The sequence below is a fragment of the Anabas testudineus genome, chromosome 13, assembly GCF_900324465.2.
Source record: "Anabas testudineus chromosome 13, fAnaTes1.2, whole genome shotgun sequence".
NCBI classification, from domain to species: domain Eukaryota; kingdom Metazoa; phylum Chordata; class Actinopteri; order Anabantiformes; family Anabantidae; genus Anabas; species Anabas testudineus.
Window position 1 is genome coordinate 11749243 of NC_046622.1, and position 27358 is coordinate 11776600.

At 39.6% G+C, this 27358-nt stretch overlaps 1 protein-coding gene across 1 annotated transcript in view; it reads left to right on the forward strand.

Moving 5' to 3' along the window:
* The window catches only part of kirrel3b (kirre like nephrin family adhesion molecule 3b), a 141370-nt gene extending 115608 nt beyond the window's left edge, over positions 1-25762 (forward strand). The window contains exons 8-17 of the mRNA XM_026363674.1: positions 4825-4973; positions 5102-5229; positions 5668-5794; positions 12805-12905; positions 14928-15126; positions 16234-16341; positions 16785-16868; positions 17175-17284; positions 18020-18106; positions 20859-25762. Of these exons, the coding sequence (XP_026219459.1) occupies positions 4825-4973; positions 5102-5229; positions 5668-5794; positions 12805-12905; positions 14928-15126; positions 16234-16341; positions 16785-16868; positions 17175-17284; positions 18020-18106; positions 20859-21320 (1555 nt within the window). The 3' untranslated portion in view covers positions 21321-25762. The remainder of the gene's footprint in view (positions 1-4824; positions 4974-5101; positions 5230-5667; positions 5795-12804; positions 12906-14927; positions 15127-16233; positions 16342-16784; positions 16869-17174; positions 17285-18019; positions 18107-20858) is intronic.
* Positions 25763-27358: the final 1596 nt, after the last annotated feature.

A 27358-nucleotide genomic window follows, 5' to 3' on the forward strand; every position in this document is an offset into this window, starting at 1 on the left:
TGCTTATTAAACTTTACTGATGGACAAATTTTCAGTTTGCACTCACTGGTAATTCGTCTTTCTACGTCTAATTGTGCTCAAATAGCAAAATGAGCAAATAATTCTTATAAATGACCTTCCAGAAGTGTAATACTGAAGTTATTTGTCAAGAGATGGTTTTCTGTGTGGGAGGTTTTAAAAACCTGGTGAAAAATAAATGGAATAAAATCAATAGCAAAGGGAATTGGCCGGCTCTGAATCTTGTAATGGTACTGGGAAATGAAATGGATGTACAACACACTCACAGGTGGCAAAATAGAGATGTTGCCTTTTGATGGATTCTGCCCTTTTGAAAAAGAAAAGAAGGAGGGAGGGCAGTGATATTGTGGAAAACAAGGTTTGTATTTGATTGTGTAGGTGCACAGCAGAGACAGGACGTCTATTGCACCTGCAAAGGGATTTCACCTCTATTGTTATGAGACTGGATCAATGCTAGAATAAGACCTCCCTCCAGGGTATCAAGAGCTAAGATGCAATGGCAATTTAGATGACTTTTTTCTTTTAGTTGGAAAACTGCGGAATGAAAAAAAGGTTGGAGGTTGAAACTAAAAAAGACTACAACCACCACTTCCCCACTCTCTAATTTGTTTCTTTGCTTCTTTCTCTTCTCTCTCGCTGCCTCTCTGCTGTCTGGTTCCCTGTCATTGACACAATCCACGACAGGATTAAATAATATCCAGACAGACTAATAACTTTTAAAACTTCAAGGTTATACTCTCCACCATTTCTCCTGTTTCATAGTCTCCTCTTTAGATTTATCTGCAATTTATACAAGCGCTTCAGGGCTCCCATGCACCATTGGAGTTCAGGGCATGGTAGGGGCCTCATAATGCTTGCATGAGAGGCTTCAACTAGGGAGAGCCCCCAACAAATTCCCCCTCTGGAGAGCAATATCACAGAGGAGAGCAGGAAGCTGGTCAAGCAGTGTGGGGCCATTATTCAGTGCTAATACACTCTGTCTACCCCAGATCAGATACGGCACAAGGACAGAGTAGTTCTTAGACGGATGGCCTCTTTTCCATCCCCAAGAGAGCCATCCATTCCCAATGTGCACTGTGCCACTTTGCTATCCTCCAATTCAATGGGCACTTGAGACACGGGCCCAAGATAGTAGGGGCACTAGACAGAGGCTAGTGCTTTCTGCTGCCTACAAACCCTTGTGATTGCCATGCTGGTTCAATAAATCTGACTTTAAACATGAAAATGGAAAAAAGATGAATTTCTTTGGATACCTGAACTTTTGCCGAAGCACAACTAAAGGGGGAATCGCAAGAGTGAAGGGGAAAGATGGCTGGGGATTGGCGAGGACCTGGTGTGGTGGCATGGGTTGGAGGAGAAGATATAAGTGGTGCTGAAAGTGTGAATGGAGTAAGTGTAATGGGCATGTGTTTCAGTAGCCACTCAGGGAATCAAGGCACGCTGAGTAGGAAAGATGAGTGGGTCGGAACATCTTCATTACTGTTTATAATGGTAGGAGAGCTAACTGGCACACATCACAATCATTCAACCACCCTCTGATGAAAACACAGAGGGTTTTCTCACATCCATACAACCCACCAGAGAAAAGAGAAAGAATAACAAACAAAGCAAATCAGGTCCCTCGTCTACACATATAACCATGCACGGAGCGACAACAAACCCCCTCCTTTGCATGGTACAGAAGCAAATAACATCCCAGTCCTTCCCACACTTAGATTCTGAGTGTTGGTTTTGCTGCTGCTGGATCGTTTGTTTGCTTTTGACTGACACTACAAATGCCATACCTTCCTCCCTTGCAAACTTTGGAGGTAGCTAATTGAAACATTTTTCTCCATTCGGTTTTGTTTTTGGACACGACCACTATTCCCGAGCCACATTCTTTATGCTTGCATTAACCGCATGCATAGTTAATGTGTGAAAAAGAAATTATTTCACAGTAGCGTTGCTTTGTTGCTGCATCTAACCTGAGTGCTTAGGTGCGATTCGTAAAATGTAATAAGTTCAGTACTTTCAAATGTGTCAGTCGGTGTGTACCGGATATACAGACATCAATGTAACCCTGAGAAGCTTTAAATTACCCTCAAAATGTGTTGCTGTGCACTCGGAGTTTGTAACAATGCCCCAAAGGTTTGACAAGTTAAGAAAATGTTATATCTATTCAAGAAGTAAGAAAACTATCTCCAGAATCCCCCTGAAAAGTTTTATTTTATGTTATTTATTTATGACACAGATTATTTATTTATCCACAACACTTATCTTTATAAGACATACTGTACAACTACATATCTGTAGAACTTACTCTTACTCTCCAATTCGTCGGCCAATCATATAGATGTGTAACTCAAGTGCATGTCAAAATCCCTGCATATTTAATTTATATATTCCACTGAGAATTCACCAGTCATCACTTTCAATATGCATGTAAGGGAGAATGAAATCTCACTGTGCTGTGCTTAACCATGCTGATAATAACTGTAGGGCCTGATTTACTGTGGGTCTCGATGCTGATGGCACCGATACCTGCCTAATTTAATTGTTACTGTTTTATTGCTTTAATCACATTCAGCAAATACAAAACTCCCCCCTCTTCCAAGGCTCTAGTTCTGTTAACGACAGACCTGTTTGTCTGTGTAAGAGAGTAAGCTTACACACGGATACACGCACAAAACACATACACTTTGTACGCACATTTGTGAACATAGACACAAACACAGAGAGAGACACGCGAGTGTAAGGGATTCACACCCCTTGTCTGAATCAAATCCCTGAATAGGATACAGCATTGTAAAGTGAGTCAGCTATTGAGTAAGCTCGCACTGGCCCCTCTAACCTCCCAAAGGGAATGCAGGTGTTTGTGTTACCCTGGGCCAGCTATGTTTAGACATGAGTCTTGGACAAGGCCCAACACACCAACAGAGTTCCCATGCTCCCTGCGGATGACGGCATTCTGTCTTTGCTCCCTCTAACACTGGTCAAGGGCTCCTAAACCTGGCAGCACCAACCTCCACTCGGGAGCAGCTTGCCGCCCAAACATCTGTGCTTACCCTGCTGCACCGCCTACCCTGGAAACTTGTAGGTTGGAATACGTGGCATATTGATGCAGCTGTCTTCACCATCATTATTGCCATTATGTTGATTGTCTTAATCACAACTATTACTATTTTCATTAGCAGATGGGAATTCCTGGGCATTTTTGGTGAACGCTCCAAAAACAGCTACTAAACAGACCGAACAGAAAACGTTCTTTATTTTTTATTTCTTTCGAAAACTTTCCAGGAACACAAATGAACTTTAAAACACATCCCTAGTCTAAATTATATCATCATCCTCATCAAAGTTATCCCTGTCATCATCCTAATCATCATCATTATTGTCCTCATCATGATTACTACAACCATCACCAGTGTAATTAATATTGTCATCATCATGTTTATCATCAAATACACAGCAGCAGAAACATTCTTAATGATGTTCACATTCAGGGACATAGTGATATGAACAGCAGCAGTAATTATAAAACATGCCATATCATATAACATAATGGTTTTAGCATTCATGTAACTGCTTATTATGTAGCATCTGCACAACTTTTTGTGTCTTGTAATTAGGAGCATATTCTGCTACTCAAAGAATTACACTTTGTGCAGGCATAAAGCAAGTATACTGTATTCTCTTCCCCAAGTTCTCCCAGGGGTATGCATATTCACACAGACGCTGTACAAGTACTATCACTACCGCATCAGTTATGTAAAGGGGCAGACAGGCCAAAAGCACCCATCTGCCCCACATTTCTGGAAACACAGGTGTTGCGCAGCTCTCAGCTGTATCCTTGTCACACAAGAACACAATTCTGAAAAGGTCTAGTGCTGAAAAAAGCTAAAAAAAAGGAGAGAGAGAGAAAAAGAATCCCATGAAGCCCAATTAGAATTCTGTTTCACTTCACTTACTGATTGAATGAGGTAATCTGTTCTCATTTAAATGATAGCATTTCAGTCAAGCATGGGGCCAGCTTAGTCATGGAAAACAAATGAGCTCCCTATCCCATGAAAACTGCTCTCAGTACTGGCAGGAATGTAAAATGGAGACAGCACCGGTTTTGTTGTCATTGTTTTCATTTGCCACATCAGCATGCAGCCACATCTCTATTGTGGAGGATGGCAGCGTTCAGATGCATGATGCATTGTACGTCCCACAGCACTGTGTAAATTTTCCTAAGGGACCCAAGACATCCACAAATGCCTTTGCTTCACATTTATAAATGGGCCTTGTCTGTTGAAGCAGCAAAGAGCCATTCTCACCGCATAGAGCAAGACGCCGCTGCCCGTGACATCATAAAAGGCTCACCTAAAGACACGGTGAGTGTCTCTATTCCTGTCACAGAAGCCATCACTCTCGAACACAAACAGATGTTCTTTATGTGATCCCCTGTCAATTAATTAATGTCAGCTGTTGTGTGCATTACAGTATGTGTCAAGCAATGTCTTCAAAGGTGGAGCAGCTAACCATTTGTCATTCTGAGATTTGTTTTTCTTAGCTGGCACTCTGTGCTGCACTCTCTGTCTGGCGTAATGAGGAACGTGCTGTCTGCTCCGAGTCGCCAGGGAGCTTGTCACAGCATGGAGGGCTGCCACAAAAATATGCTGAAGCCAGCACAGAAAGTCTGCCCCAGAATGATGATTTATTCACACACAAAAAAAAATGCTATTGACATAAAGAGGTGGGAAAACCTGTCTTAATGCCTTTTCCCCTTCTTCCTCATTTCTCTGTTTTTTCCTATCCCTCCATTCTCTGCTTTCTAATCTTCAGGTGGGCCAAAGGAGGGAATATCATCAACGAGGTCTCTGGAGACACATATGAGGTTATTGTGGACCACTCCTTCTTTACAGATCCCGTGTCCTGCGAGGTTACCAACGCTCTGGGCAGCACCAACATCAGTCGCAATGTTGATGTTTACTGTAGGTGGCTTTCTTATATCCATATTGTATGGCGTTCACTAATGCCAGCAACATAATAATATCTGTTCTCAAGCAAATGTCTGCTTGATTACAGATGAATCAGACAGTTAATGATGTTTATTCAACAGTTGGTCCTCGGATGGCTGCAGAGCCTCAGTCCTTACAGGTGGATCTTGGATCCGATGCTGTGTTCAACTGCGCCTGGACAGGAAATCCATCTCTTACCATTGTGTGGATGAAGAGGGGATCAGGAGTGGTGAGTGCGCCGATACGCACTGCTTCTCATTTATTGTTTTACGTACAGGCACACATACACCAATCAGAAACCACCGTTGCGGCTGATCGATGTAAAGGGCACAAAAGAAATACAAGGCTGCTTTTCTCTCTGTTTATTATTTTAAAGCCATTACTAAGCCAGTTTCTTGGCTACCTGCTCTCAAATGAGATCTGTTGATTTGAACTACAAATTCAGACTCATTTCACCTTTCCTTTTGTCAACATCAAAGGCCAAAGCCAGCCCCTTTACTCCACTGAGCTCAGACCTTAAATTGGATTTTAATAATTGAGAAGAGGTGCCCTTTACGGTATTGATAGCCTTTCTTTTTTCCCATAGTGCAGCCTTGTTGCTGTCTCAAATGCAAAGGTGACTTTGCTGTCATTGCATTTGATGATCTTTGACTTTTTTTCGCCGCAGGTTCTTAGCAATGAAAACCTCCTGACACTGAAATCTGTGAGACAGGAGGATGCTGGGAAATATGTTTGCCGTGCTGTGGTGCCACGCGTGGGAGCTGGGGAGAAGGAGGTTTCTCTCACTGTCAATGGTGAGTTAGTATTATTGATATGTCTTTTAAACAAACAGCCTCAAATACACACACAAAGTTGTCAAATGCATGTATTAAAGGTCTGAATGTTGAGGTTTTGGGATTGAGAATGGCATGAAAAAAAGCTATTTTCCAGTATTGGAGTCAGTATTGTACTCTCCTCTAGTCTGTTTCTATCTTCTTTTTTTATCAGTTTCTCTTCACACACACAGCACGGGGTGTGGTACATAGCATACCTGTGCAAATTAGGTAACAGAGCTAATGTGACAGACCAGACCCGTATCATCAGCTGCCATCGTTGTGAGGCTTTTAAATATGAAAAGGCATAAATATAGATGTAGTCTTTTCAGGATATGGTCGCACATTTTATAAACAGGTGAAATGTACTTAAATGCTAATTAAATTCTGCATGAGTCACAGGGAAGCTGCCTTTTCTGTGGCGCTGACTGACTAATGAATACCAGCCTTGGTGGGAGACCTGGCAACTCTCAAACAAATGACTTCATTATCAGTGCTTGATATTCAGGGAGCATGCTTTGGTGTGTCAGAGGTTCTTAGTTTTGGGATTTACATGTCTCGCATTTTTCCCTGTATCCATCTATAAACAACACTGGCCAAAAAAAAAAAAAAAAAAAAAAAAAGCTTTAAGATGCTGGCAAGATTGTTGGCTTGATGCTCAGAGTGTATGATTGTACATTTTGAAAGCTAACAAAACAATGTGCCTGCAAGCAACACTGATGCTGAAAGGGGGATGAAGATACAACAAGTAGCAAACAGTGTGTAGTGTAAAGCTTTTCTTTTCAAAATCTAGGCGTCCACTTTGCATATCAGAGAGAATGGGATACCAGCATTCCCTCCAGCACAAGATCAGAACCATGACTTTCTATGAACTGCAATGAGCTTTCTCCCCAGCCATGACTTCAGCTGAAATCAATGCAGAAGGAGCATAATGACCAATTCTCTCGTCTTCCATTGTGTTGACGTTAACCTATGCATCCTGTCTGCAGCCTTAACATATAAACAGAATACAATACATCTAATGCACCAGCTTGTTTGAGATCCTTCCCATTTCTGCTCGTGTGACTATAAAGATCAAAAATGATGCCATGAGAGAAATAAGATGGATTGTTTTAATAAAGTTTACAACACAGCACTCCAACTCAAAGAACACTGGGAGACATACAACTAAGCTGAAATGGCGTGTTTATTTAGTCTCTGCAGACTTAATTCAAGCAAGTTCTGGATGACTTCTAGTTGTTTTGTTTATATTCGTGCTGTGTTCTTTCGCATCGTGCACCTCCCTGCCTGTATTGGTATTTGACATTCGAAAGCCTTCTTCTTTTTCCCCTTCTGAATAATTGAAATTCATCTCGTTTTTTTGTTTTTTGTTTTCTTTTTTGTTTTTTCAAATCACACGAGGAATCCGAGTCATTTCTTACACACTCCTTGAGGCGAAACGGATTGTCAAACTTGGGAAAGTGCAAACACTGCGGCTGAAGGGGTGGCATGTAGAGAGGTCTCTCCCGAGGTTCATTGATTTGACCAGTGCTGCCGTCTCAACTGCAGATGAATGTGACTGCTCCTTAACTCGCATCAGCCCAACATCACTGACAGGCAGCAGGACTCAATTGATTCTGACAATGAATAACTAACATAATGGATGAGTGAGCTTTTCCGAAGACAACCATGATACCGTGATAACTCAGTGCTGTGCATATTTAGAATATTCATCATGTGAGGGTGCCTGCTGCACACTTAAATGTTTCTTTGCTGTTTGTTTTCCCTGCAGTTATCCCCCGATTCCTTAACGCCATCATTTAAATTACATGTGTTTATAATTTGTCATTTCCTCTGTCTTTCTCGTCTCTGCCGTTTTGTGTCACTGTCTCCCACTGTGGCATACCACATAGACATGAGGATTCCTGCGTTCCCTGGGGAAGAATGTAATTTAATTATAATCAAACAGCTAGCAGGGGAGGCAGTTTGTGTTAAGTCACTAATGGATACATATTGCTTACTCTAGTCGAACATTTTCAGAATGAAAATTTCTTCAGCATTTCATACCATTAAGTGGGTTCTTGTATGGTAGGAGCTGTGCACGTCCATGCGTGGGATTATTTTGTATAGTATACAATCTATATGCATGGCTTTTTTTCTCACAGTCCTGCAGAAGTTAAAATTGAAAGAAGTTATCTGGCATGCGTGAAAGGATTTTGCTTGTGCATGCTTAAGGACCATATATGAGTGCAATACATATTAATTAATGTATCCAAGTAATGTATGTGAGTAGATACATTTGTTTTTGTGAGCATGTGTGTGTCTTTGGGCTAAACAGAATTTATAATAACATACATACAGTTCTTGGGCAGAAGAGGCAACAAAGCTCATTAGGACAGCACAGAGAGAGGGTCAGGAAATAGCCCAACATCACACGAATCACTTGATGTTTATCTTTACCCAGCTTATTACCATCCATACAGTATCTTCTTTAAACTGGCGGTGACACTGTATAAGGAAGAAAAGTTTGAAGCGCAAAGTAATGATGGAGAAGGCTGGTTTTTAAGATGCCAAAATTAAGCACAGTAAGATATCATCTGCAGGACTTTGTGGAAAACGTTCAGCTCACGTTTCCAATTATATGTCTCTGTCACAAACATTTTCTCTCCTCAGCTCGGGAATATTTTCTTTTATCTGTGAAAAATGTTGTGTTTTACCCACTATTTCTAAAAAGCAAAATACGTAGTGAGGGTTATTCAGACATTTTGGCCTATTCACAGAATAGCTCCAAGGTGTCCCTTATGTGTCTATGGAGGAGAAAATGGTTGAGAAATCGCCCCTGATGCATCTAATTAAAGTTCTAACTTGTTCTTCTAACATTTTGTACAAGCCTATTCTAACAAAGTTGGGACACTTTGTAGAATTTTTTGCAAATTATTTAAAACTTGTAGTTAATCAAAGATAATACAAAGAGAATATCATTATTATCTATTAAATATAATTGTTCTTTCAAAAAGATGCTTATTTGAACCTTATTTTTAAAAAGCTAGGTAGAGCAACAAAGTAGAAAAAAGGAGGAAAACAAGAATAACACCATAAAATATAAACATACATAAATAGCATAACTGATAACTGTTTCTACATCTATCATAAATCATTTGGGGACTTCATCATCTACAATACATAATATTATCGCACTGATTCTGGGGCACTCAGGTGGGACTGCATTAAAAACATGATGCTGATTCAGTAGTGGAAATCACTGCTTGGCCTCAGGAATACCACTGAAATCGCCGGCAAGTTACCAGTCTATCATGCAGGAAAAAAAAAAGTGTAAATAAGATTCTGAAGTTCTGTCACCTCCTGTGGGCCTGAACTCATTTAAGATTGACTGAGGCAGAGTAGAGAACTGTCCTGTGGTCTGACGAGTCAAAATTTGAAATTCTTATTGGAAAATCATGGAGGCTGCATGCTCCGGGCCATAAAGAAGGACCATCTGGCTTGTTATCAGCACACACAGTTCTAAAGCCAGCATCTGTGATGGTATGGGGGTGATTTAGTGGACATGTCATGAGTAACTGGCAAATATGTGAAGGTGCTTTTAATGCTGAATGGCACTGTATGTACAGGTTTTTGAGTAACCAGGCAATGTTTTTCATCATGGAAGGTCATATTTACTTCAGCAGGACAACACCAAACTGCTTCATGTACATGAAAATGAAAACAACATGCTTCTGTAGTCAAAGCATTTAGGTACTAAACTGATCTGTCTGCAGTCCAGAAGACACCCAGAGACGACATTTGGTTCATTATGAAATTGCAAAGACAAACTGTTAGGCAGCTGAACTTCTACTACATACAGTATCAAGCAAGAAAAACTGTTTTTAAAACTAAAGGAAATGGTCTCCACAGTTCTCAAATGTGACGTGTTGCTAAAAAAAAGGGGTGATGCAACACCGAGAGGTACAAGCGAGAGGCTCCACTGAGTTGGCTTATAATCTTATTGTTTTTGAGACAGATCCAGAGGTTTTATGTTGATGCTTTCTGAGTTTATGTTGATGTGTTTTCTGTAGTTTCTGTAGTTTCTGTTCATGTGTTTTCTGTAGTTTCTGTTCATGTGTTTTCTGTACTACTTCGAGCATCCTTCACGAGTTCCAAAGTCGGATAAAGCACTAATTGTGGCAAGTAAAGAATATATTGATGGTTCTTGCCTGGGGCATCTGTGCTGAGTTATTACTTTAACAGTATTCCATGATGTGAAGGCAATATGGATTATTCTGTACGCAGAAAATACAGGCTCGGTTCCTGTTGTACAGCAGTATTGAGCCTACATCAGACAAATGTGGTGGAGCTATGGAAGTATATACAGTGGTAAAGTGTGTGTTACTACAGAATATAAACATGGTGACTATACCTCAGCTAGCCAATTAGGCATAAAGAATTTTTTTTTGTTACTGAAGTGCTGTATTCATCTTGACTCACTATTGAAATCAAATAGCAGGCGGGTCACCTAATTATAACCAGGTGATTCCCCTCTAGTCATTGGTGATACATGACTGCTGTAAATAATACAGCATAATACATAATACTCTGTCTCACTAACCAAACTGTATCAGCTTTTGTCTCATGGACACGTTACAGTGCCATTTGTTATATCCATTGGTGTGTCAGCGACAGTGCAGCACAGTGCGGTGGCTTATGCTCTCTTCTGTCACAAATGAAAACAAACAAATCAAAAGAGTTGCAGTACAGAAGAGAAAATGTCACTCCTTTTGTTCAAAGCAGATACAACAGTTTAGGAAGGAAATGTAAGCCCTGGCCTTTTGACACCCACTCTGATATTGTGTAATCAGATTGCAGTGTCCACTACATAGTTAACACCTCCTCAAATGAATGAGCAAAACATCGCACCCGACATTTTGATTACCTCCCCTGCTGCTAACATTGATGTTGTAGTGCCACCCACCTGCCCACTAACGTGTTTGTGCTCTGATCACATAGTGCAAATGGCAACACATACTTTTACATACACACACAGGCATACACACACACACACACTTTCAAGCCAAGCTGAGCCAGTGAGATAAAGCTATCTAATTATATTCCTCATTTGCAGCTCTGATCCACTGAATAGATCCTCCCCAGCCTCTACCAATAGCCCTTTGCAGCCTGCAAGCAATTGATCTTGTTCAGTGTTGACAGTCAGAGCTCATAGAAACCACATACTAAAGTTTCAGTTGCTAATCACAAATTAGGTCACATACTGCACATACATTTATCCTTATATGAACTAATGCAAACGCCTACAAGCCGAACTAGCACTGTAATGCTTGTATTAGTCCTGGTTGGCAAACCAGTGAAAGATGGGGAACAGCTTTTAATACATTTTTCTTAAATTGTCAACAGCATTCATTCTGCAGAATTAGCAGCCTTTCAGCATCCCCCAGTAGCATACCAACACGCCATCTGGCAAAGTCTCATTAAAATGCTAATTCATTTTAATAAGAGACAGGTAATAAACTGCAATTATGTATCGTCAGAGAGATGGCAGAGAGCAGGAGTTTGAGGAAAGTTAGTAGGGAAGCGAGTTGTCTCACTAATCAAGGAGCAGCTTCACTTGCCACCCCCACAAACCCACATTCTTCACCATAACTATCACAAGAGACGTGCTTGAGGTTTGATTTTAACAGCTTTTTAAAGACCTCTTCACCAAGTAAAAAAGGAAAACATAGAAACCTTTCCTTAGGAGCATCTCTGTAGAAACCCAGTCTCTAAGTTTAAGAAAACATAGGTAGATGAGATTGATTCTATCAGTTGTTAGGAATTTTTTGAATGTATATTCACAATTAATGTGATAATACATATATATATATATATATATATTTTTTTTTTATGTATTGTTTAATAAAAAATATTACCAGTTACTGTATCAATGTACATACTACTCTTAATGTATGTATGGAATGTAACATATAACATATGCTTAAATAACATACATAACTCATGTTTTGTATGTGTTTGAGTATTTATTCAATTGTCAGGTTGTTTTTTTGTGTGTGTGTTTGTGTGTGTGTGTGTGCTCTTTTCTGCTATTTGACTCAGCCACTTGAGTGAACTCTTCAAAATCTACAGAAATAAATTCACCTGAAAGGCAGAATTGGGTCATGTGCAGTATCTCGTCTTCATATTAGTGCTGTCACCTGGTGTGAACAGCCTTCAGACCAGATGGCATATCAGTAGTTTAGGCTGAGTTTCCCTTTGTCAGGCTACATCTTATATCCTGACCATGGTTTAACTTGAAGTCCATACCTGCCACCCCCACTGATTGAACTAGCCCTTATTACATAGTGAAAGACATTTATTTAGAATTGCTAAATGAAAATGACCAAACTGGTTTGGATATATTCACACACGGTGTTCTACCCTTTGTATTGTGTATTTTTTGGAAGCTTCTGCTTAATGTTTAGTTATGTGCTGACCTTTTGGCTCAGGGTTCACATTTGCTCCAAGCAAATTGATTTGAGGTGAAGCGCTGCAACAACTGTGTTATCTGCCCACAATGGCATTTTTCTCTTTCCATCTGTGTTGTCCTGATTACGCTCCAAAGAACCGCTGTAGCACTCTCCAGCGACGTTTATCTCAGTGGGAGAAATCAAGCCAGCCATAAATCAACACTTTCTTGATCCAGAATGAGGCCTGAGCCCCCGCCTATGCCCTTCATTTAGTCCTGGCGTGTCCTTGGCAACACTGTACAGAGAGAGATGAGGCATGTTCATATCACGGCACAATACAATCATCCTCAGGAGTCGCGAATAACTGAACACTTCAGGTGTTACGGCTTGGAACAGGGGAGCTATTAGAATATAATGTATCACAAGAACTCGACTCGAGCGGAGTTGGCATATGACCTGAAACTGAAAATGAATTTAAGTATTCACGTTTCAATTTCTGTGACTCATTATTAAACTTTTTTTTTATTTTTTTATTTTTTTTTTATGACTGCTCTTTTTCAGGACCACCTACTATCTCCAGCACCCAGACTCAGCAGGCTTTGCATGGTGAAAAAGGACAAATCAAATGTTTCATTCGAAGTACACCTCCTCCAGACCGTATTGTAAGTACATAATTACTATTTACTATTTGTCTTTGTCTCAAATTGACTTTTATTGACTGAAAGAACACAACTAAAATTATTATCATAAGTAGGTAATTCCTGGCTCTATGGTACCCGAACAATGCAAATTAGACAATTTAACGATTGGTCTTTTCATATGTGTGTGAACACCACTCATCTTCTAACTAGTAATGAAAAAGTGAGCATGAAACTACAGTTTGAACCCTCAGATTCTCACTTAATGCTTGTTCAGGCTCTGTTAGCACTGATCTTGTTAAGATTTATGGACATTATACAAAAAAAACCTACTCTGCAAGCTCACACTGTGATTATTATTCATTTGCGAGTGTGTGTGCGTTGGCATATGCATGTGGTTGATTGCTATACTTTGTCATTTAACAGTATGTGTTTTTAGTCTTATTGATGTCTAGCATCAACTAATACTCAGGTTATTTGAGGCCCAAGCTGCTATAGGTCTTAAATGCTTATCCTGGATTCCAAAATATATATTTATGCGGTAGTTGTGAAATCATAAAATGTGGGTATGTCAAGCCAAGTTAAACTGAATTTATATAAACAAAAAATCCAGGGAAGGGTTACAATGTGTATTTCCATGTCTGTATTTACCCACTTGCCTCTTACTGCAAGCTTGAAGTTGGATGTGTTGTTTACCCATTGTTTTTTTTTTTTTCTCACTCTTTACTTGAGTATGATGAATTTCCTGGTTTGTTATCTAAAAATCAGCAAAAACACACCGTGTGATTCTCAACACAGTCAACTAAAACAAATGCAGTTTGCACAAAGATGCCTCAAAGAGAAGCAGTCACTAAATGGCATGTGTTAAATTATCATAGCGCTGCATAAATAAATCCAGTGTATGCAAATGCCGCTTGTTTCACTGTTTCTCTCACCGCATCCCGAGTGTCAACTTCACTTCAGCCCATCGCTTCCTCGTTCAGAGGAAACATTTTGAGTTTTTCATCAATTCGTTTTGCTCTTAATTCATTTTTTTAAGCTTTTTTGTTTTTAGTGCCTGTGTATTTTATTTAAATTTTATTTTAAGCTGTACATTAGATACCAAACTTGATTCAATGCACAACACAACTCACACCTGTAAATTAACCACATCCCTAAAACCATCACATATGGCATTTGTCATATTTCCACATACATAAACAGCATCCAAAAGGTTAAAGGCTCTATTAAGTATTAATTCCAATGTCAGTGCTAGGGTCTAAAGAGAAAACATTTTCCTCGCATATTTCTGCTTCTGTAATCTAGGTTTTCATCTGAGTGGTGTTTATCTATTATTCTTTAAGACATCATAATTATTTACTGTGCTCAAAAATCCAAGCCCTGCTCTACAGACGAACTGCCAACAACCGAATCCAAAACAGCACAGTAATTCAACACTATGGTGAGAAGAGATCTGCTCAGAGTACGTGCAATTTGCAATTATCCATTAGACATTAGCTCAGTATACAGATGCCGGCGATGTCTCAGTGAGCTGGCAGCTTGTCAAACGGAGCAGCAAATGGGGCCAGTTAACAACAACAGTTTCAAACACAAGATTTTTAACCATAACATGCCATTCAAAAGTGCTTTAACCATCCACAACCGGATAGAACACAGTGTATCTCCTCTGATTCATTTCCCTCAGAGACTTTCACAAATAACTGAGCTGTTCATCAAACAAAATGAGTTAATGTCCAGTCGTCAACGCCAGTAAATCACATCCCGCTATTCTATTACAAAGCAAGGCTTTCCTTTCTATAGGGTGATGAATATATAAATGACAAACTAATTATGTATGTCCATGGAGGTTTGTACTGCAGAAGCATCGTGTTATAGCCATTAAATAACTACATTTAACATTTTTCATTAAAACTTACTGTGTATTCTTAATGTCTTTACACATTCACTGCATTCTTACCTTATAATAACTAATTACTGCTCTAAGTGTCACTTTTGGTTAAAGCCCTGACAAAATACATACAACCTCATTAACCTGTCTCTTCTCAGGCCTGGTCATGGAAGGAGACCGTGTTGGAGTCTGGAACATCTGGTCGCTACACCGTGGAGACCGTCAACACAGATGACGGAGTAATCTCCACACTGACCATGAGTAACATCGTCCCAGCCGACTTCCAAACCATCTACAACTGCACGGCATGGAACAGCTTTGGCTCTGACACTGAGATCATACGCCTTAAGGAACAAGGTGGGAGCCAAGGTTCGACAGGTTCCACCTTCCTCTTCTTTAAATCGTGACTGTGGTATTGCAGGAAATCAAAGTGAAACAGCTGTGTGGTCAAAACAAACACAAACTGGGAGAGATATATTAAATCATTGATAAGTAAAATCAACAGACAAATGCCTTCTAGTATTCAAGAGCTCATTACACAGCATGGCCTAATTCCTTACAAATTAGTTTTCTTAAGTGCAGCTGCCTGGTATTCTGAACTGGTGGCCCTAAACATACACTGCATCCTGAATATGAAAAATAGTAAAAGGAAAATTTTAACTAAAATGAATATTTTTTTTATCTATTGACCTTTTCCCCTCTACCATAGGGGAAGCTGTATTTTCTATCCACTTATCTCAAAAGATAAATTATAAGCTGCTTATGTGAAAGTGAATAATAATGAAGACATAAAACAGACTTTAACGGTGTCGGAAGAGCACTTGTTGTTTTACATTTGTTTAAAATGCAAGAAGGTCATAAATGTGGGTTGGTAACTCAGGTTCTCATTAAAATGCACTTTAATGAGAACCTTTAATGTTGTACCAGTATATAGATGTGTGCCTGAAGGTTTAATCTCCATTTAGTCACAAATGTGCTATAATATCCGTGCAAGAAACACACAAACATGATTATTCTAAAACGAATGCACACACTGTTGCATTCTACTCAATGAAAATAAAAGCTCTCAGTGAAATGCTTCTATTAGCCTAAATGAGTGTAAATAAAAAGTTGTTTGACAGTACAATAATGAGACAATAGCAGTAGAAAAATGTCTGGTAATTAGTTTTAATTTGAATCTGTTTTATTTTCTTTTTTTGGATATGTAGTATAGAACTTTCTTTAAAAAGCAAACTTAAAAAGAAAATACAGCAAATGTCCTCTTAGTTGCAGTTTCTTTTTTTGTTGTTTGTAGCAACAAAAAGAGGGCAACATAAGGATGATTCAAGAGAAGAAAGATGTCCTCTACATTATGATCGTGCTGTTATGTACTCTGTCATCTACCGTCTATTGAATTTAATGTAAATTTGAAGTGTTCTTATTTTGTTATTGTAGAAGGACATATCTCTTTGTTGCTCTCTGCAGAATCTCTCCCAGTGGCGGTGATCATTGGCATTGCTGTGGGAGCATTTGTGGCCTTCATTGTCCTCATGGGCACCATTGGAGCCTTCTGCTGCACCCGTTCCCAGAGAAGTATGTCTCTTCCTCCCTGCTACATGCACTGAAGCATGCATGCCAGTACTGTATGGTTCCCGAGCACATTTAAACATGTCCATCTATTTACATAGTCAAAATTTGCAAGTAAAAAAAAAAGTCATTGGCAGCTGCTTCAAAAAAATTCGGACCCAAGATAAGTTGCTAGAACACAGTGTCACGCTTACTGCAAGATTAAATCACTTGTTGAGATGGACATCTTTTTGTGGTGCAGAGATAGCCAGATTGTGACAAGGGTTCATTTCATGCAATCTCAGTCTGGCTGCATTCGCTTTTTAGGCTATTTACATCCTGTGCTATGTTCACCGCCACCCACCCATGTACCAAGTGACTCAGGTTAGAGACAGTCAGCCACTGTCTCTTTCCAAGAACCAAACTGTGCAACTGGTCCCTTCAGCATGTCTATTGTCTGTATACTACAGAGGAAGCGCACCTGGTTATGCCCTCACTGCCCGTCTCCATCTGTGCTCACCAGAGAGAACTTGCAAGCAAAATTAAGACAGAAAGTAAGACTTTGTTATATGACAGTATCATCAGCTTTGTCCCAAGCAGAATGAGCCACCATGGAAGGCTGTTTGAGATTTCATATGTATGCAGAAAAAAATATAATCTTGTGCTGGCAGGAAACAAATGATTAATAATACTTTGTATTGTGTATGAGAAATAGGGGAGCTCTCACAAACCGCAAATCCAGGGATCTATGCTAAATTCTGTAATACTGCAAACTGCACTGGGGAGGATTATAATGTCAACAAATACAGAATGGTGTTTATTCAGCTTACTGAGATATATGTGTTGTCTGTTTCTGCCAGATTTGAAAGGAGTTGTGTCGGCGAAAAATGACATCCGCGTGGAGATCGTACACAAAGACCACAACGCAGCACGAGAAAACGAAGAACACACCTCCATGAAACAACTGATGGTGAGTGTGAGTGTCGCAACTATACTACTTTACACATTTTGTTCCCGTTTTCAGAAATGAGATCTCAACGTATTGTTCGTGTTTTTGCATGTCCTGTCCTTACTGACAATAACATGTTGGATGGGCTTTATCAGTGCTAAAACATAGAATGCATTATTTTTCTATGAGTAATGTAAGAACAGATAGAAATGTGAAGTGTGTATGTGCTGGAGTAAAGACATAGGGGCTATATTTATCAATATGATGCCACTTGTCTTCTAAGCAGAACAGACCCCAGTACAATCCACTGTAACTATGGAGATGCTGATGCATATTGGGTAATCCTACAGTGGGTGTACTTCTATATCTTCAGTACATGCCTTCTAGACACACAAAGAACTGTTTCCTCTTGGATCTGTACCAGTGTTTTGGTTTTGCTCCAAGGCTGGGCTATTTGTAGTTAGGGGTTTTGGATTGGATTTTCTTTTAAAATACTTAACACAGTCAGTACTTGATGTTAGTGCAGGAAAATAAGCTTAGATACTTTAGAAATCTGCATTTTGCTAAGATACATAAAATGCATTCACAGATTATTAATGCCCCCTGCTAGCCCCAAGTGAAGGAGAAACATGTCTGAGTGACTGATATAAAAAAAAAGTGAAAAAAGTGAAAACCTTCCATCTTAGAAATTTTCTTTTAACTCTGAGTTGAAGCGTTTGGGAGACTCTTACTATCCTCTGCTTGATTTTTGCGCAGGTTGAACGAGGAGAGTTCCAGCAGGAATCGGTTCTGAAGCAGCTGGAGGTATTACAAGAGGAAGAGAAGGAGTATCAGCACATTAAGGTAAGACTCACGAAACAACGACAGCATGAAGGCATGAGCAAGAGAGAACGACTAAAAGGTGGCGAGAGAGAAAACGCCTTTGGGGCAGAGAGTGGTCTTCAACTCTGGGACTGAAATAGCTGAAAATCATTAATCCCTCTCCTGCAACACATAATTCTCCGTGGATAAGTCCAGAGGCAAAACGACTCCTGTTAGAGGTCTGATTTTATTAATTAGTCTCTCATCAGCAGTGATTCAAGAAATCAGAGGCTGCGTGGCCCTCAAGCTGTTATTTAAGTTACTGGAGTTGTTACTTATAGATGGGTTTGAACTGTTTTAAAGATCGTGTAGGACTTGAAGAAGAGCTGTTCTGACTTAGCTTTGTCAGCATTTTGTAGCGTCTCTCATTTTTATTTATTTTCCTTTAATCACATCACCACTGTATAGGCAGTGCCACCACCATGTGATTCATGTGAGTACAGAAATGTCAGTCACAGCTCAGTTTTGACCCTTCTGGTAGAAGACAATAATGCCAAATATAGAAACCTATGCATGAGTCTGACCCGAGATACTCAATTCATAGTCTCTATCTATGATACCCAGCGTTGGGAGACATGGAAAAAAATGCCATCACCATAATTATTTTTATATCCACATTTTTTTCATGTTTGATCTACATATAGATGTTATATAAATCAAGTGACTATTTCTGTAAAGCTTAAAGGTTACTTTTCACTCCAAAGTAGGATGTGGGTCAATTCCGCTGCTTAAATCTGGCATTTTTCACCATAGTTAATAAAGTAGGCTGTTACATGACATTTGCCTGTCTAAACATGGATGGGATGACTTCTTTTGAAGTTATATATATATATATCAAGTTTTTTACATTTCTGTTGAGGAAAAGTTATGTAGCGATAGATATCTTTATCATTTCATAGCCCAGCCCTAATACCCACAATGTATGCTGTAGCCTCTCTAATCTTTTTGGAGCTTGTAAGCAGGTTAGTTCAGTACACAACTAAGACTAAAATGACAGTGCGGTAAAATGTGTCTTATTCAGGGAACCAATGATTTAGTGAATGTAATAAAACTGGCTTCAGTGCTATTTATAGCTGTCTGTCCATTTACATGTCAATGAATGGATAAGTCTCTACAGAGGAGGCACTTTGCTTTCACTTCTCCTATCACACATGAAAGCACTTTACCACTTGTAACTCTTGCAATAAATGATCTGCACACATTTAAAACACTGACATTTAGTCATTTGGAAGAATGCTTTTATCCAATGCGACTTACAGGGTACAAGGCAAAGACAGTGGAAGCGTAAGGAGGTCTTGCCTAAGGGTGGCCACAGCTGGGACTTGAACCCCAGTCTTTCGCACAGAGGGAAATCTTATCACTACCACTTACCACACTATTTGGCAAGAATCAGTTCAAAGATTCTTGTATCAAAGTCCTTTTCACTCCCTGATAGGCTGACTTCTAGTAAAACATGGCCTCCTTCTCCTCTATGTGTGAATTATTCTGCCATTGTCACAGCAGTAAAGTGACCTCTACAATAACTATTTTGCACATTTTCCAATATCTATATAATAAAATTTCACCCTAAAAATATTTTTTGTATGAATTAATGTAATTATAAGCTGCTTATTTTTTCTGTTAACATAATGTGTGTATGTTGTTCAACATTTTCATACATGTGTTGGATTGGAACATAATCCAGACAGTGATTTTTAGCCCTATAAAATATATGTGGTTGCAGTTTAGCAAGGGGTTAAACACACATAAAGATCACCTCTTTTATTTAGATTTCCACATATGCAACAGAAAATGATCAATATTTACAAAGAAGCTGTTGTTCAAATGATGGTGAAGCCAGTGTGTAAAAAATTCTGCCCCTTCCATTTATTCCTCTCTCCAAATGAATGTTGGTGTTGGCTCCCTGGAGTGTGCTTCTGTTGTGTTTCCCTGCTCACCTGCTCCCTCTGGGGCCAGATTTTTTTTTATTTTTTTATCCTAGTTAATGACAGTGTGCATGAGGTGAGAGCAGAGGCAGAACTGAACAAGAGATAAAGGCCAGACGCAAACAATCTCCCTGTCTGGTGTCTGATAATGACAAGCATAACGAGGAGCCTCTCAGGTTGTCGCTCTCATTTCCCCATTATGAACATTCTTCTTTTGAGATCTGCCACCATGCTACCTACCCTTGACATTCACATCCATTCAAATGGGCACATGAGGAAAAAAAAACACACACAACCTAACTGGACCTTTAGCAACAGCACGGTGCCTGAAATCTAGCAGACAAACAAGTGGCACAGCTGTAGTCTCAGACACCATTTTGGTGCATACATGGAATTACACACACTACAATCCATTTAGGTCCAATTAAAGCTAGTACGTGAGTGAACTTTGCAGTGACACGCTGGATGCCAAACTATGAATCATCAAGGCCCGCTTAATTAGCGAGAAACATGATTTTAAGGTTAGCGTGGGGGCTGGCTAAGTCCTAGCACTAAGCTTTGCCAGTGTTTTTCATTTGTAGACGGCAGCTTGTTTCCTTATTTATTCTGCAATTTGAATGGTAATTACTGCCAGTTTGACCTTGGCTCCTGTTGAGCTTGGAGAAGACTAGACGTAAATGCACATGAACAAAGAAATGGGTTTCTTTTTCTGTTTTTTTTTTCCCCTAGTTTAATTTACTTTTACATGTAGCCCAGAAAAAATAAAATATCTAATAACCAACATTTTGTTTTGTTCCTGTTTTCAATAGGACCCTACAAATGGCTACTACAGTGTCAATACCTTCAAGGAGCACCATACACCTACCATGTCAGGGAATCAGACCACTGAGCTGAGGAACCCCACCAACACAGGTACCCTAGGCAAGCAGCGCGTCCCAACGGGAATGTCCTTCACCAACATCTACTCCACTCTGGGAGCAGGTCCCAACCGCCTGTATGACTACAGCCAACGCTTTGTGTTGGGCATGGGCAGCAGCTCCATCGAGTTGTGCGAGAGGGAGTTCCAGCGTGGCTCGCTCAGCGACTCCAGCTCTTTTATTGACACGCAGTGCGACAGCGGCGTCAGCAGCTACAGCAAGCCAGACGGCTATGTGCAGTTTGACAAAGACAGCAAGGCGTCAGCCTCCTCTTCGTCCCACTATTCCCAGTCCTCCTCACAGAACTCAGACCTCACCCGGCCCCTGCAGAAGCGCATGCAAACCCACGTCTGACCACCAGGGGAGGGTGTTTGAACAGGGTGTAACAAGCAGACAGGATTGTAAAACTGTGAACTCATAATCAAACTGTTACTATGAGTGTTTCTCTGGACACCTGGAGATGCCAGGGCTGGTTGGCTTTAATACACCATGTGACTTTGTCAGACTTCTCAATGTCCCAAAAAAGTGGACCAAGAAGCCTTATAATCCTCATGCGTAACTCATCAACCACCTCACCTCGTTTTTTTTTGTTTGTTTGTTTGTTTGTTTTAACCCATAATAAGTATTGTGCTACTGAGAGGCTATTGGCGAACACAGGGAGATTGCTACTTTGGAATTTGAACATTAAATACTTGGTTTCTACACTGGAATTGTTGGCACATTGCGGGGCAGGAATACAAGGCTTTTGTGTGACAATCAGTTGCCCTGGCAGAGACGGTGTTTGCCTTTTGAAGATCATTCAGAAAAACTGAGATTACTGTTACAAGCGTTGAAGCACTCAGCACGAATGGCACCAACATGAGTGCAACCCAATGTCCTGCTGCTCTCCTGTAGTTTGAAGCACAAAAAATGAATGTGCATATGGTCTTAGTTGTTAAAACAATAACTATTTACCCCCGACTACATTCCCATCAAATACATATGTTCATCTTAGCATGTTTTCTTCATATGTCGAACAAAACTCCCTATGCGCCCATAGACGTCTTGAACATTTAAAAGAATAGCTGTTTTTCTCTCTGCAGCTGCATCTGGGCCATAGTGCTGAGCAGATAAAGGGGGGGCTAAGACCTAATTTTAAATCACTCATTAATGTCATTAATTTACTCTGACACTCCATGATAAAAACATATCAATGTACATATGTGACTCTAGTTTTTTTCTAGCATCTCATTTCTGCAGATTTATCCATGGAGGACTCTACACGAGACACGAGCGCCTCTTCTTGTCCATATCTTCTTTGCCTTGAGGGTCTGTTTGAACTGTGTCAATACAAACTATGAATAAGCGAGACAGCCATACACTGTCAGCTCTCCTGTTGGTGGGGACCTTCACCCTACATGGCGTTAGGGCGCCGAATCCGTCTCCGAGGCTTCCAGCATGAAAGCCCACAAACTGCAACGTGTGTTGTATTTGTGAGTTTGTCCTGCTACTGCCACAGATCATTAGCCATATACTTGAGGGTACCTGTTGAATGAAATATTAGCATATTTTAGCTGAGCTTTTTATCGTGTGGTTGTGCCATCGCTATTGTCAATATCAGTGTTGACACGGGGGCCTAGTCTGTCCTGGCTGTATACCTACCTGTGATCTTCCTGGTAATCAAGGGGCATGACAAGTACATTTGGTAAATGTGGTCAGCTGATGAAGGCCTGCTGTCACGTTACAAGTGCATTGTTATTTTTTGTTCAGCACCATGTGAAAACATATGAAATTAGATTTCTTCTTTCATCGCTGACATTGTATTTGTTTTAGTTGAGAGTAGATGCCATGAGTAGTGATGTAATTTGCAGCTATACATACACTCATACTTTACGTAACATTTCAGTGAGCCTATTGTGCAACAGTCAAGAGTGTCAGTCATGCACTGTGCATGTGTTGTGGCAGAACACAACAAAACAGTTGGGGAGTTTTGCTTACTTGGAGTACTGAATGCTGTTGGATATTATTTCATGTGCATAATGCAGCTGCTGTAAAGAAATTAGGTTTTAATTTTTCATCATGATTTCGAGCTCATCTGTTAGCACACAATCAAGAGAAATGGGTTGGTCAAGTGGTTAGAGTTAGTGAAAGCCAATGACCAAGGCAATAAGACCCAGAGCCATTCTAAAGAGACCATCTTCCAAAAAACGTTGACCACTTCTGGCTGACTGCAGTCTGTGATCTCCAAGATGTTCCTCTCAGTTAAATTCAGATCTCTGTGTAAGATGTGAAGGCTGCAAAGTCTGTGATCAGAGTCACTGTTTTCTGTAAGGGCAACTCTCTATTGTAAACACACATCATTTCTGTAACAGCCACAGTTACATCATACATTAGGCTATTTCACATCTGATTTTAGCTATTAAAGGCCTAATTTCTGTGGTTTTTCAAGGTCTGTTCCCTCCAATCTTTATATAATCAACTTGTTTGTCATTTGATCAGTTATTTGAAGGATAAAGAGCAGTTCCTGGAAAACAAAGATCTAAATACTGTAAAACAGCACAGAAAACAGTGGCTCACAATGTAAATGTCACTTCTGTTTTGTCTATCTAATTAGGCATTATGTCTGTATATCCCATTATGCAGCAGTCAGTTAGGAGGAATGAGTCTGGAACTATGAAATCTGCCTCTCAACCCATGAAAATAACCAAACAAGCCATTTCTGACAAAAGCAAGTTGTTGTTAGCACTTTACATATGATTATATTCAAGGCATTTGAATGGGGTTTTCCACTTGAGTGGCAGTGGTTTGGACTTAATTTTACAAATGGATTGGCGCCCATTGTACAGCTTAAGACAAAAAACTCTGTTTCAACACTGATAATCCAGCTTGGCACTTAGCAGACTGTATATAAATCTCTAATGCCGTCTTTCTGTGTATATAATTTCCCCATCCTTTCTTTCTTTCCCAGTCTGATTTCACTATATGGGAGCTCAAGTGGCATCAAAACTGTACAGACAATCTTTTTTTTTTACATTTTCTTTAAGAAAAATATCATCAACATTTCTTGTTTCAAATTACATAAAAGGTTTACGTGAACTGATTCTTTTCCCCGGATCAGGGAAACTCTCGTTTTGTACACCGAGCACACAGGAGGCCATAGGATGAGAAGCTGAGCTTAGTTAGGACAGCTTTGAAGTGAGATGTAGTAAGAGGTTATTATACCTTCAGCCCTTCTGAGAGATATCCAGATGCCCAGCAACATATTGCATTTGGCACCATCATGACTGTCAAGTATGTTTGTGCCATTTTTTATTTATTTTCCTTAGCATTTATAAGTGCAGGATATAATTTGATATCAGCAGCTGTCAATTACAGCGTGGTCTAGTTTGGATGATACAAGATGCAGTTTTCATCTTGTTCACAATTATTCTGATACATAAAGCAACATTTTTAAAATGCATAGCCTCAAAATTCCATACGTTTCACATTCAAAGGTTACTCTGATACTGATATTCAGTGCATCTCTTCCTAAAAACAAAACAAATTTGTTTTTTCTATCCAAACAGTCCAGTTTTCCTTATCTGATTCAGCTCCTGCACTCATCCAAACATAATGCATTTTCCTAGTCCAGAGAATCTGCACACTGCACAACAAACAGATAAATATTTGATAGGCCAGCCTTCTGTCCCATCCCCCCATGGCAGCATCTACAGTGGGCATGAGAGTATCACAGGATCCAAGTGCCATGTCAGTCTTTGGGAATCAAAGCCCATGTGGGGACAAAGTCCGCCCTGCTCACCTGTGAACGCCTCTCCGGCTGGTGCTGGCTGGGCCTGTTTGCCTGGCTACAAGCACGGCACAGATGCCAGGGCAAAACAGATGAATAAACACAAAGGCTCGGAACAATTACAAGGGGTTGCTGCCCTTTCCCGATAAAACAGAGCAACCCTTTCAGGGTGCAGGATGCAGGATAGTCCGTTATTCAGAGATGCCCAAGACTAACCTGGAGTACACTGGATAAAGACAGATATGAGTAATATAGAGTAAAGTCTGGTTGCATGTGTTCATAATGGCTTTTTTGCCCACAGGTTACGTTACGTTTGCTCACTACACAAAACCTTTTGCTTCATCTGAATAACCTGCAAAAAGGAAAAAGAAATGCTGAACATGAATTCTGTCAATATCTCACCTATGCTTGTGAAGGGTGCTTTACATGAGGCTATTTGAAGTTTCCCTTATTGTATGATAGGTGTTACTGTCCATGGTGGAACACATTCAGAAACACTGAAATGATCATAATAACCCTTCTATCTTTACTGTGTAAATGCTTTTCTCACTTATTTTCTTTTCTACCAATCAATACCTTGTTAGTACTTTAATAACATGCTACTGCAGGGCCTGGACTAGGTAATATTTGCAAATAATCCTCTGCATTTGTTTGGCCCACAAGGCACACTGGCACTTTGGTTCGCAGAGTACAGTCTACAGTAAGTTGCACACAATTGAAATACTCATGGAAGGTTATTTGAAAGTCAAATTAGTATGCTTCACTGTGATTGGCTTGATTGTTGTGTACTCCAAACAATGCAAACTAGTTTGCAAATAGTACAGGATCCAGGTCTGAAAAAAGTACTTAACTTACATGGTCATCTGAAGACTTTGTATAAATAGTGAACCATAAACATACAGTAATTGTAATGAAAACAAAATATGTAAATTTTACTGGGTAAACCACTATTTTCAGGCAGTGGCCCTCTGTATCTAAGACAAAAAGAAAAAAAAAACAAGAAAAACAGTTGTATTTTAACTGTACTGGTCTGTGAATCTATGATGCTTTTGCTCTGTATATTTGGAGAATAAAAATAATGTTTGAGTTTGTGTTTATTTTGCTCTGTTTTCTGTCAGTGGAAATTAATAAGCAAACTGAAGACAGATTTAGATAGAACTGTATGTATAACAAGTATAATAATAATGTTCACAGTTTGATTTTTGTCAAAGGCTAAAAGAAATTGATGAAAGGTTTCAAGTTAAAATGAGATCAATAAAATGAAAATCCTCACAGAAAAATACATAAATGATTAAGGGCACAATGTGAAAGCTGTATACTGAAGACATATCATTAAATGATATAGGAGACAAGTTTCTTGTATTTCCATATATTAAACAATGTAGAACATAACCATGATCAAATTTATCAAACGAGCAAATGTACTAAACATTGTTGTTAGAAGGGATAAGACCAGAGTGCTGGGAGAACTGTAAGCTTTTTCTGAAAGTGAGAAAAACAATCAGAGGCAATAAACAAATAATAGACAAAGCCAATGCAACAAATTTGAATGTCCTGAAATATAACCCACTGGTATCCTCAACAACAAGCCCCACATGAGCAGTAAGCATTTGACAGCCAGGTTGGAATTAGAAATAAAAAAAAAGGTACAGCGTCGAGCCACAGAAGTTCTGGGACAAATTGATTAAAGATTGACCTCTACCCAAAGTGATGTAAGTGTTGAGAAAGTAGGGATCTGCTCATGATCCAAATCATACAAGCTCATCTATAAAGGCCTGTGGAGTGTTGTGACTTCGACTTGGAAGGCTGCTTCAGGGACGGGCTAAATAATATTTAAATATCTGCCAATTAATGGAGAGAGGCATCAAAACTAATTGGAAGGAGCTTCATCGTGTAGCTAGACAATGATTCAAAACACGTTGCCAACTGAAGAAGGGATGTCAGCTGAGTGTAGGACTATAGACTGGCCAAAATAATCACCAGACCTTAACACATGCATTTCACCTTCTAAAGAGACTGAAGGGAAAAAACTCTCCAAGGAAACAACAACTGAAGAAGGCTGTAATGAAAGTCTGGAAAAGCATCTCAAAAGAAAAAAGAAACCATTTGGTGAAGTCAATGAGTCACAGGCTTAATGCAGTTACTGCAAACAAAGAGTTTTCAACCGACTTTTATATCCTGGCTTCAATTTCCTTTTAGACTAGCCGATATATCTGCTCACTTTGGGTGATTACTGTTAAATAAATCTACATTTATCCACCAGGAAATAAAAGTTGCAACTCTGAACTTTCATCTCATATTCATCTTTTCATCCAAATGTCTTCAGCAAAAAATAATGAATTGGCCTTGCTGTTCCAATAGTTTACAGGATTGTAAAAATAGATAGAAAGATCAGGATTTATGATCTTACTGCACATTGACAAACTATTTTTTTCTTATCTCTTTTAAATACAACATTCCTGGTATGTAAATATACATATGGGAAAAAAACCTGTGCATGCCTATTGACTAACATAAGATCCACTTATTTTGGCCCATTCATTGTTGTGGGATCATATATCACAGCCTAGACTTAAAGTAAATGCAGCTTTCTACAGCCTTTTGTTTTTATTTGACAATGAGGATG